We start from the raw sequence: 11635 nt of genomic DNA, 5'->3' as shown, positions 1-11635 counted from the left end.
CAAATCCTCTCTTAACCAACAGATACACCCAGCCAAAGGTCACAATGGCTAACAACTACACCACCATCGCCGGCCAATGCGGCAGCGGCAGCGGCCAGAATACCACCGAGTCTTCGAGTGATGCCCTTAGGAGAACCCAAGCTCAAACCGCCGGTCGTCGTGGTGCCATCGCCGGAGTCCTGGACGGCACCCCGGGCTCGCTCAACCACGTAGCCGGCCCCGGTAGCTCCAGCAGTGCCGGTACACACGATAAGAAGTAGGTTAGCTTTCCATGGCGCTTTCTGCCTGCGTCGGTACCTCATCTGAGGTCGCTCCCCTCTGAATCTGTCCGTGATGGTGACACACAGTGTGCCGCTGGGGTGAGTATAGGGGCTGGAACCCGCCTTGCGCCTCGCCGTTGTTAGCTAGTTCGGCAGTGATGGCGTAAATGGGCAGAGAAATCTAGAGAATTGAAGATTGAAGTACATAGGTTAATATATATACAGTCAACAGTGCATCGTTGATTGTCACGAGTGATTCAAGCTTGTTTTGCCAAAATATCGTGATGGACGATCCGTTGTCAAGGTCATGGCGATTGCATTTTCTAGAATTGCCCATCTAAAATCTGCCCCTTCCGCATTCATTCTCCCATCCGATCTATGTCCAAGTCACATAGCCCACTAGAGACAACTCCGAACCCACGACATGCAATCTGACATTTCCTCCAAAGGTCTACTTCCCTAGCGAAAGCGACTCATGCCATGTTTGGGACGAGTTTAGTCAGTCCGACCTGGCAACTGGGATTTTTCTGACTTCATAGCCGAACCAGGTTCCGGTATGGGGGTTGGATCTTTCCAGCGTAACAGTGCCGTCGGCATCCCGCGGCTTGTGCATCAGCCACTGCGCCCAGTCCTCCCATACGATAGCCTGGTTGTACATGGGCGGCTGACGCTCAGGTCCCCAGTGCCTTTGCTTGTCGCAATCCAAGGGGCTGAAGACGGTCTGGTAGGAGTGCACACTCTCCTTACTGTGCGGAAAGGTGCCATTGACGATGTGGTTGCCGCAGGTAAACCACTGATCCCATGTCTCGTTTTTATATGCCATGACTCCGCAGAAACTACGACGGCCTCGAAATGTCAGCCCAATTCTTGCATCCACGTGGGAGGAAAAGAAGTGCACCGAAGGGAAGAAGCGCAACAAGCAGAAATCCTCGCAGAAGTTTCACTTACCCTTGGTATATCGGTAGTACCATGTATTTCCCGCATAAGTCCTTGGTGTCTTCAGGGCGTTCGATCGAGGTGATGGTTGTGAAACTGTCCGAGTATCCCGTGGTGGTTGTGACAGACTTGCTGTATTGCTCACTTAACTCACGGGCGTGTTGGTAAGTGAAGCCCATATTAACACCATAATCCTGGTTGTCATTTTTAATCCCCATCTGAAATCCCATGTTGAACCCGATTGTGTGGCTCTGCGAACTGCCGTGCATCACAGTCGCGCCGTTCGCCACTTGCTTGTTGAATTCATGATGAATTTGCTTGGAGATACCGCACCCGCTTTGGGGGTGGCAAATGACGCCATCATGCGCCATCGGCTCCCCGTAGTACCAAAATCGCGTGGTAGGGCAGAACGTTGCTTCGTGGCCGGGGAGTTGTTGGCACTTGCCATTGACCAGGCGCTTCCCCTCTGGGATGGACGCCTTGCAATCGGCGAATTTCACACCGCGGAAGGGGTTCCGTAAGCAGGTCAGTCAAAGTTCCAACAGTGTGGACGAGGGGGTGGTGGGAACGAATACATACCCATCCGTCGTTGTTGTCAAGATTCGGCTGCAGGTTACCGGGCTTGTTCTGAACCACGGAGATGCAATGGTTGACTTCAGGTGGTGGCGTGGGCTCCGGTTCCGGCGCACGAAGGGGTATAGTAGTGCCTGACACTTTCATATGGCCCGGGAGGGGCTCCATTTCACCCAGGGTGCCATGGAAGTGGATAAGTAATAGAAATATAAGATGGAAGGAGAACCCCATATCGTCTGTTTCTGGAATCTTGAGCTTTTGCAAAATAGTTAAGTCGAGACTCTAACGATGTATCCGTTTCGACAAGGAGAATTATGGGAACTCATCAGCATTTGTATTGTCGTTGCGTGGTTCATCAGATGGCTACCAACCCCCTCCATTTAACCACATTCTTCGGGTAACAGTGCCGTGATGGACACACAGCACGGGCTACTACTGGAAAAGAGATACAAACTAATGATTGGGCCCTGCGTATCGGAGGGTGCGCTTGAGAATCGTCTGGGCAGGGAATGACCCTTTGGGCCAAATTAAGATCCCAGAATCTGAGTTTTACAGAACGATTGGCCGCTATGATCGTGGTTCCTCCCCGTGTCACTGCCCAAGTGGCAAACACTATAGACTACTGGGAACAGCAAAAGTCCGAGTGGTGTACTGATGATAAAAGCCTAGCGGAAGGTTTACCCTGTTGAATTTTTGATATATCAATTTGACTGAAGGGTTGCCAATCAGGTTTCCCCGCTGCAAAATCCGTTAACCATCTTGCTGGGGACCTGGCAGGGTCGGGAGCAACGACAGTTGATGATATGCTAAACGAGTCTTACTCCTGTAAGTAGTCTCGCCCCTTGAGGGCCTTTCGAGCTATTAGTCCACCTCCGGTTGTCTAGATGGTAATTTAAGTCATCAACATCATCGTGACCATTGTGCTCATCATGAGGTTCCCCTCTACCCCTGCCATAATTGACTGTTTTTGTTCTTTTGCTTTTCGACTCATACCAGCGCAGGCCAGCAGAAGCAAGTGGCTCAAAACCGAGCAAGCCCAACACATATCGACTCAAAAGGAGGTATTATAGCCCCTGCCATAATGTTACAGAGTAGCAACAGAGCTTGCTTAGTGTGGCCCCAACAGACCAATTTCTAACTCAGACCCGGCTGGACCCTAGCGGCCCCTTGATTACCCATCAGGATGCCGGCGACGTGTTCCGGCAAGGTGCTCATTCGTGGCAAGATTCCATAATAAACACCTGTATATCCCCGACGGGGAGACCATTATTCGTGTCTGGGCACGCTCATGCCATTTCTCCTATTTTATCCCCAGTCTACCGAGCCGTACGGAACCAGACCGGCTATCTTATCAGTCATTATCAATCCCTTACAGCAACAAATAAAGATGAGATTTGCAAATTACCTATGGATCACCGCTTGCTGCGGCATCCTAACATCGGCTGTCGACGAGAATAAACACCGACCCACCAGCTGGATCGAGGTCTGCAACGGAAGGGATCACAATAACGAGTGCGGCAAAGTCGACATGTCTAGCCAGTTCTTGGGGAAGTGCAGTAAGTGATATGTCTCTAGGCTTCGGAAGCTCTCCAAAGCACATCGGGTTAATGCAGGAGTCAGAAACCATCCCAGTTGGGGCCTTCTATGGACATGTAATGTCTGCCAAATTTGAGGGATTGCCCGAAGGCAGCTGCTGCGAATTGTTCGAGTGAGTTTATTCCTTGTTATGGGATGTTCCATCCTGCTGATATCAAACCCAGCGGCGTCGACTGCACTCGAAACCGGGTTCGATTCTTCGGCGCGGTGCCAGACCTCGGTGCCGTCTGCGGTTTCGGCGGAGATGGGGGCACATCGGGCAAGACCAGGAGCTTTGCTTGCCATGGACCGGAGGGATGCGCCAAACTGGACTACAAGGCGGATAACTGCAAGGAGGTCTCGGCATTTGTGGACCTGTGATGACTTATCATGCAGCTGCGTCTTGGTCACGGACTGTTAAGCATGTACGCAGTTTAACCCACGATCTAGTCGTGTTGTTGGTCATGATTGTTCATTTAATACTGTAGCAGGGATAGGGATCAGGAGGCTCAAAGTGGCTCAGAGCGGCTGAGCTGCACGTGACTCTAAGGGGTATATCACCAAAATCTTGACGCCATGTACTGTAGGATAGATTGATTAGAAATATACACTCTTTTTCCACCGCTTACGCTCATTCAATACTTTTACACTAAGCTGACATGACATAGTAGGCCACGTGCTGCTCTGTTGTTCAGCAGAGTCAGCGAGTGCCGACCACGATCCCCTCGTACGGATTGTGTGTTTTCAATACAAAGTTCGTTCCTCCTCCGTATACATTGCAAGTCATCGTATGAAAAGCAGAGGTTACATCATGGCGAAATGCCCATGGTAGATCAAACACGAATCAGAGTGCCGTGTTTATTCCAGGGCCACTGATGGACAACGTGACTTGGAGTAGGTTGCCCTTGCCGATCTCTTTGCGTTTACTCGGCTAATATGGTAAGAGCCGAAAGAAGGCTTGAAACAAAATGAACAACGACTCGGCCGCTCCGGACTTCATACAGAGGACAAAGGGTTCTTACATCGCGTGGTTGGTAAGCACAATACCCTGACGGGCAAGTATGACGGGAAGGGGGTTGGCAGTCGGAAAGGTTGTTTTATTAATTATCTAAGGATGTGTTTACTTTCAGCAGCTAGCTGAATTTTTAGTCCGGCGCACGGTCCCCGACAGCCAGCGGGTAGGATCCTAGCTTTTAAGCTAGCTTTTCGGCTAATTTATTTATTTAATATTTAAATAAACCGTATATTTTAAATAAATATAGCTTATTATTATAGTTTATTCTTTATTAATTAAAATTAGGTATTATTAAAAAGCTTATAATAATTATAACGTTAATATCGGTATTAAAAGTATATAATATAATATTATTATTAAATAATTAAAATTAAGTATTATTAAAAAGCTTATAATAATCGTAACGTTAATATCGGTATTAAAAGTATATAATATAATATTATTATTAAATATAAAGCCTTAAGGCTTAAAAAAATAATCGTTTAAATTAATATTTTTTTAATTCGATAATTTTCTACTATAATATATATTAAATCCGTTTCTCGTATACTTACTATTTTTTAAGCGGCTAATTATAAACCCCCTTTTTCTTTATTATTTACTATATAACTTACTAAGCGGTTTTATCGAACCTTTAAACCTTTATAAAAAATTACCTCGGCATTAAACGATTTTATTATTTTTATATTACTTACACTTAAAACTATTATTATTACTTTTAAATTTAAATAATTTATAATATTCCCGCCGCCTTTAATAACGGTACCCTTAATAATTATATCCTTAATAATTATACCTTTAATAATTATACCCCTAATAATTATACCTTTAATAATTACACCTTTAATAATTATACCCCTAATAATTATACCCTTAATAACTATACTTTTAATAATTACGCCTTTATCCGAGAATATATTTTAAAGCCCTTAAATTATTTAATATTTATTAAAAACTTACTACGAAAAATTAATAAATAATTATTAACTCCGTAAAAACTATTCCTTAATTTTTTATAAAAAGGTTATTAAATAAATTAACGCGAAATCGAAGGTTTATTTTACCGCGAAATAATATAAAAATAAATTTAAAAGCTTATAAAAAAAATAAAAAACCTAAAATTATAATATTTAAACGTCTCCGGAGCTAAAACCGATAATAAAACCGGCTTACCTTAATTACCGCGGAACGTATAAATAGCGAAGCTTAAAAACTACTTAAAACTCAAATAAATTATTAAAAAGAGGATCGACTATTTAATTAATAGGAATTTATATAAGTTATACTTCGATTTATACCGAAAAACTAATAATATAAAAATATTAAAAATAAATTTAATTTTAAAAGAAATAAAAAAAAATAAAAAAGAAAAAGAAATATAGTTATAAAATAATTTTCTTAACCTTTTTACGGATATACCGAATTTTTAATTAAACGAAAAATTTAGCCTATTATTTTAATACGAAACCGCCCACACCTAATAAAATTATAAAAAAAAAGCCGACGAGTTTTTAACGTAATTTAACCGTAATAGGGATAGCCGGCGGTAAAAAGTTTAAAAGGATATATTTATAATTAAATTAAGTATTTTTTTAAATTATATTAATTAATTATATTACCTTACCGAGATTTTTAATCTTAAACGAGCCACGAAAAATATAATAGATTAATACCGCGGCTTATTTAATCCGCGCGTTATCGAAGTAATAATTATAGTATTTAAAAAAAACTATAATAAAACGACGATATAAAACTAAATAGATTAATTTTTATAAATATAATAACTTAAACGTCTATATATAAAACTATATATTAAAAAAAATATAACGTTAATAAATTAATCTTATTAACGTCTAATCGGCTTGTATTAAATAAAAAAGTTAACGAAAATAATAGTAGTAATAGAGGTTAGTTAAAAAAGGCGGACGGGAAGGGAAAAAAAAAAGAGATATAGGAGGTTTTTAATAAATTAATAACGAAAGATAAATCGGAATCGGACTTAAACGAATAAAGGGATATTAAAAAGTACGGAGTTTTTAATTTAAGTATTCCTATATTAAATTAATAATAATATTAAAGGGCTTATATCTTATATTTTTATTTTAAATCGTTTAAATAATTATACTTTCTCGGTTTTATTTATTTTATTTCTATTTTATTATAAAAATATTATAATATAATTATAAGTAATAATAATATTTTTATAAGCATTACTAAACACTTATAATTTTTTTATAAGTATCGCCGGGTATAACTATCGCGAACGCTATACTATTATATATTAAAATAAAAACTTAATATTAATTAAGCTTATATTTTAATTTATTATTAACGTATTATAAAAACTAATTAAAATATAAATATAAATCCCTTACTTAATTTTAATAATAGAGTTATATATTTTAAATATTGTAACTTAAATACAATTTATATTTTATTAATACGCGTATTTAAAACCCGGGTTCCTTTTATTTTTTATATATATAATATTTATTTAATATAAAAAAGTAAAAAAAAATTTTTTACTTCGTTATTAAACACGAAGTCTCGTAATATATATATATATAAAATTAAATCTATATACTTATTAATTACGTTATTACGTTAAAAATTAAATATAATTAGGTGAATCTATAAATTTAAAATTAACTGAAATTAATTACTACGATAAAAATACCGATTATAAAAAATATCGGCTTTATATTAAAAATATTATATATATATAAAAAACGTAGTTACGAATAGCTTTATATATTAATTTTTATAATATATAAATTATATAAATTTTAATAAATAATTATTTCCTTATTAACGAGGTAAGTAAAAAATTAATACCTAAATAATTTAAATAATTAATTTCTCGTATATAAGCTTTACCCCTTTATATTAAAAGCCGGCTTTTATTTAGCTTATAAATTATATTATAGTAAGTAATATATTAAACTTATATAGATATTTTTATAAATACTTAGGATTTCTAATTTATATATATTATATTATTAATAAATAATATATTAAACTTAATTAACGCGGTATATAAATATTTAAGAAAAAAAGTTTTAATATATTTAGTTTTATATTTTTAAATTAAATTATTTATAATAAAAAAACAATATTCCCTACGTATATTAATCGGGCTAGAATATAATAGCGCATTACTTAGCGATATATAAAAAGGATAATATTAAAAGATTTTATACGAAAAGGTTATAATAAGAACGCTTACTACTTATTACGGTTAACCGTTAAAATATTTTTTTTTTAAATTAAATAAAAAAAGGTTTATATATTAAATATATAAGGCGATTACTAATAACTAATAAATATTAATATAAATATTATACTTAATTTTAATAAGAATATTATTAAAAAAACTATAATATATTAATATAATACTTATATAATTAATAAAACACCTTTATTAAAAATATATTATATATTTAATATACGAAATTTATTTTATTTTTTATATATATTTTTAAAGTAATTAAACTATATTTTCTTTATTAATTAATCTTTTTTTTAACTCGATTTTAATTATTCTCCTCCTCTTTTTTTATATTTACTAAACTCGTTCCCTATTATATATACTACCTCTCGGTATTAAATATTATCGTCGATATATACGTTACCGTTAATCTCTAATTTTTCGTTAATAAAAAATTAATTATAAATAACTATATAATTATAAATAAAAGCGGTAATATATATAAAAAATTTTATTATTTTAATATTAAAATAACTAGGATGCCGAAAATATTTAAACTTTCTTTCTTACCTATTAAAAACTCTTTCGATAAGGTTACGAAAAACGGTATAACGAAGGTTAAATAACTCTTTTTTAATTTAAAGTTATTAATTCGCTTATCGTTACTTTTTTAAATAATACCGGACACCTCGGTAAAGGGTAAAAAAACGCCGAGAATTAGCGTAACCGGCGTTAATAAATAAATAATAACCTTTTAATATTATTAAATTATTATAGTTTATCGTTAATACGTATATACGGCTATTATAAACGAAGCTTTTCTATTTAAATAATATATAAATAAAATAATTTTTTTAATTAATTATAACGAATATATTAATATTAATTTAGCCTTTACGGTTCCGCTATCGGTTTTATTTACGGTCCGGAACCTTAACAGGAAAATAAATACCGTTAACGGCGCCGTCGCACCGTATAAAATAAGAATAGAACCTCCGGTCTCTTTTTAATTAAAGGGGAGGGTTAAGGGGTAAATTATTATCGTTAAACTTAAAACGAATATAAATTTAAACTTAATAAACTATATATAGTAATACTTTATAAAATACTTTATATATAATATATAAATTTATATTAAGCACGGTTTAAACTATACGAAAAGTAATATTATAAGTAGTAATAAAAAAGAAAACTAAAAACTTCGTATTAATAAAGAGACCGGAGATATAATAAAGGTTAATAATAATTAAGTATAATTTTATATGATTATATATAAAACGGTTTATACGAAAAATATTATAAAAGAGCTTAAAAGGGCCGTTAAATATACGATATATTAATCGATCGTATATTAACTCGTTATTAATAAAAACGTAATTATTAAGGGTTTAAAGTAAGTAAAACTTTTATATTAATAGTATAAGGATTTAAATAAAACTAATAATTATTAGTTTTATTAATCGGCGGCGGAGCGTTCGCTTTTTAATTAATCGATCGTGATATATATTTTAATACGAATTAATTATTTTAAATAAATAATATTATATTATAGTATATTTATATTAATTATTTTAAAATAAAACTAGAAAAAACTAATTTATCGAGTATTAATTAAAGACTTTTTAATATTATATATATTATAAAGGCTATTTTATTACTTATTTCTAAGTTAATAATTATTAATACTATTAAAGTAAACTTAATCGACATTAAAAAATCTAAGATTAGTTAAATTAATTAAAAAAGGGCTAACTTTTTTAATTAACTAAATATATATACTTAATTAATTAACTTTTAAAGGCTTAAACATTAAAAATAAGCTAGCGTTTCACTTAAATAAACTAGGATAGTTTATAAATATACTACGGCTATATATAAATAAAGGGGGCCGTCACCGGATATATACTTCTAGGCCCTTTAAAGGGACGTGCGCGCTGCTGGCTTATAAAATACAAACACATCCTAAGTAAACACTAAATCAGTCCAGTTCGCAGATGGAAGCAATTCACCCACCCTTACGGCAATATCAAAAACTAGAGTGGTTCAAGGGTCCTCTAGTCGATTCCAGTGTCCCCGACTCCGTTTTAGAGTCTGGGGGGGTATTAGGGTATCCTTTTTGAGTCGATATATGGTGGGTTTGCTCGGTTTTGAGCCAACTGCTTCTGCTGGCCTGCGCTGGTATGAGTCGGAAAGCAAAAGAACAACGAAAAAAAAAAAGGCTTTAGCATCGTGGGGAACCATTTGGGTCCCCTTCCTTAGTGGCAGGTCCCCATGGAGGTCGCTGAAAACGGCCAAAGGGGTACCGGGTTATTGAACCAATCTAAAATACCCGGTGTGATAGCTATCACTCAGTCTGTATCAACCAAGTAACTTGGCGATGGAATTAACCACAAGGGTATAGGCTAGACGCGGCAGGGCCGCGAGACAGACTCAAACGCATCTCACAGGCCTTGGCGTGTTCGCTTGGTCATACCAGTGTGTATAGAGGCCATTCTTGCCTATGTGCTATCTGATATTGCGTATGCAAAGCGTATATAAGAGGCAGCTGCTGCTTGGTGAATTCGAAAATGGATCTGTAGGCCAGCTGTTTTCATCTTCCTCCTTCCCCCCTACTTTAACATCAACTACAAGCAAAATGGCCTTTACGTCTCTCCTACTCTGCATTGTTGGCATTTTATCCTGCCTCGTGTCTGCTTCGCCAGCTTTCCCAGATGTTGCTGATCTAGGCGATGCCCTCCCGGAAAGGATGGAGCTACCAAGTCACGACTCGCAACCCATATCGCCCCCACAAAGCGAAATTTCAATCATGGAGCAAGAAGATTTTACTCCGCTATACCTAGACGACCCTTTCAATGACCCTGACTGGTGGCCCAGAATGGAAGCGAAGGCCGTTCACTGCCTCCATTGCGGCATGAAAGACAAAAAGAAACACCCTGTCAAATGCTACAACACATGTAGCAATGACATTGACCCAGGAGACTTCGAAAATGCCATCCTGGCAGCTGCCCTGTTGCATGAGACTGAGACCCGTTCTCCCAAGAAAAGTATGAGCTACGTGAGATACAACTCGGCCGTGGTCTGGATTTGCAACTGCGGTAAGTAGCAATGCCTTCAGGGGTCCCAAGAATCGTACTGATGTACTGACCACGCGCCTGTGGAACCATAGCGAAAGGGCCAAATAACTTCCCCCGCGATCAACTGTTGGCTTTCAAGGACGACTTGAAGGGGGAGTGTCCCGGCGCGAACGGGTCTGTTAGATCAGGCTATATGGTGTGGAAAGGATGGGGAAAAAGCTTCCATGCCGATACCTGGGAGGGCTTTCAGAAATGGATGCAGAATGGTAAAGAGACAGGGTGTAAAAAGCATTGCACCCATCGTGAGCAAGGTGTTAAAACATGCTAATGCTCTTGGCGAGTCTTTCGTCGCTCTGGGGTAGGTACACCCCCCAGGCAAGAAAGGAAAGACGACTGTACTACCGTGGTCTTTTCTCCGGGGGTGGAATAGCCGCATGAAGAGTTAGTTATTTATTAGCTATTGTAGTATACAAACTGGCTTTCCCTATATGATCATACTTTCATCTTTTGTTAACCGCCCGTTCTTAGAGGCTTCCTTATTAGGTAACTGGCCACTTCATGATCAGGCCAAAATGCAGTATACCACCATCCTAGAGGTCTCACGATCCCTGCCGACACATCACCCCGTGAACGCGATGGGAATATGGCGTGAAAGATCATGCGCTCCTCGCCAACTGAAAGATTTGTCCGTGATATTCGTGGGCGAATCCAGAAATCCTGTCAGTCTTGGCTCCGAGTCATGTCGTCGCTGATTGGTCTCACTATGCATTCTTCGTATACGATTGTGGAGCCGGCCGACTCTGGCAGTCTCCGCCCCAGTGACGCTCTCGGTGATTGGTGTCCGACTTCTTGGCAGGGGCTGTGTAGAACAACATATCAGGAAAAATGGAAATCAATGATGCGTACATCCAGAGCCGACTGCTGCCATGGTGAGGCTTGCCTTGATCGCGAGCTGCTTGAGTCGCGGTATGCTGGCGCCTATCTTGCGTGAGTA

General features: G+C 37.2%; 3 protein-coding genes across 3 annotated transcripts; 2 read left to right on the top strand and 1 right to left on the bottom strand.

The window, feature by feature from the left end:
• Positions 1-44: 44 nt before the first annotated feature.
• Positions 45-260, top strand: PG986_005758 (uncharacterized protein; the record flags this gene model as incomplete). The annotated part of the gene is made up of 1 exon (XM_066841980.1): positions 45-260. One exon carries the CDS (start codon positions 45-47, stop codon positions 258-260), a length of 216 nt encoding a protein of 71 aa, XP_066701842.1.
• Positions 261-759: 499 nt separating this feature from the next.
• Positions 760-1937, bottom strand: PG986_005757 (uncharacterized protein; the record flags this gene model as incomplete). Its single annotated transcript, XM_066841979.1, has 3 exons — positions 760-1096; positions 1209-1675; positions 1776-1937. 3 exons carry the CDS (start codon positions 1935-1937, stop codon positions 760-762), a joined length of 966 nt encoding a protein of 321 aa, XP_066701841.1.
• A 1563-nt stretch (positions 1938-3500) lies between these two features.
• On the top strand, positions 3501-3725 carry PG986_005756 (uncharacterized protein; the record flags this gene model as incomplete). The annotated part of the gene is made up of 1 exon (XM_066841978.1): positions 3501-3725. The coding sequence occupies one exon, from the start codon at positions 3501-3503 to the stop codon at positions 3723-3725; it is 225 nt and encodes a 74-aa protein (XP_066701840.1).
• Positions 3726-11635: the final 7910 nt, after the last annotated feature.

The sequence above is a fragment of the Apiospora aurea genome (genome assembly GCF_038362705.1).
Source record: "Apiospora aurea strain CBS 24483 chromosome Unknown utg000004l_segment0_segment0, whole genome shotgun sequence".
NCBI classification, from domain to species: Eukaryota; Fungi; Ascomycota; class Sordariomycetes; order Amphisphaeriales; family Apiosporaceae; genus Apiospora; species Apiospora aurea.
Note: the sequence above shows the minus strand (reverse complement) of the source record. Positions and strands in the feature narration are given on the sequence as shown.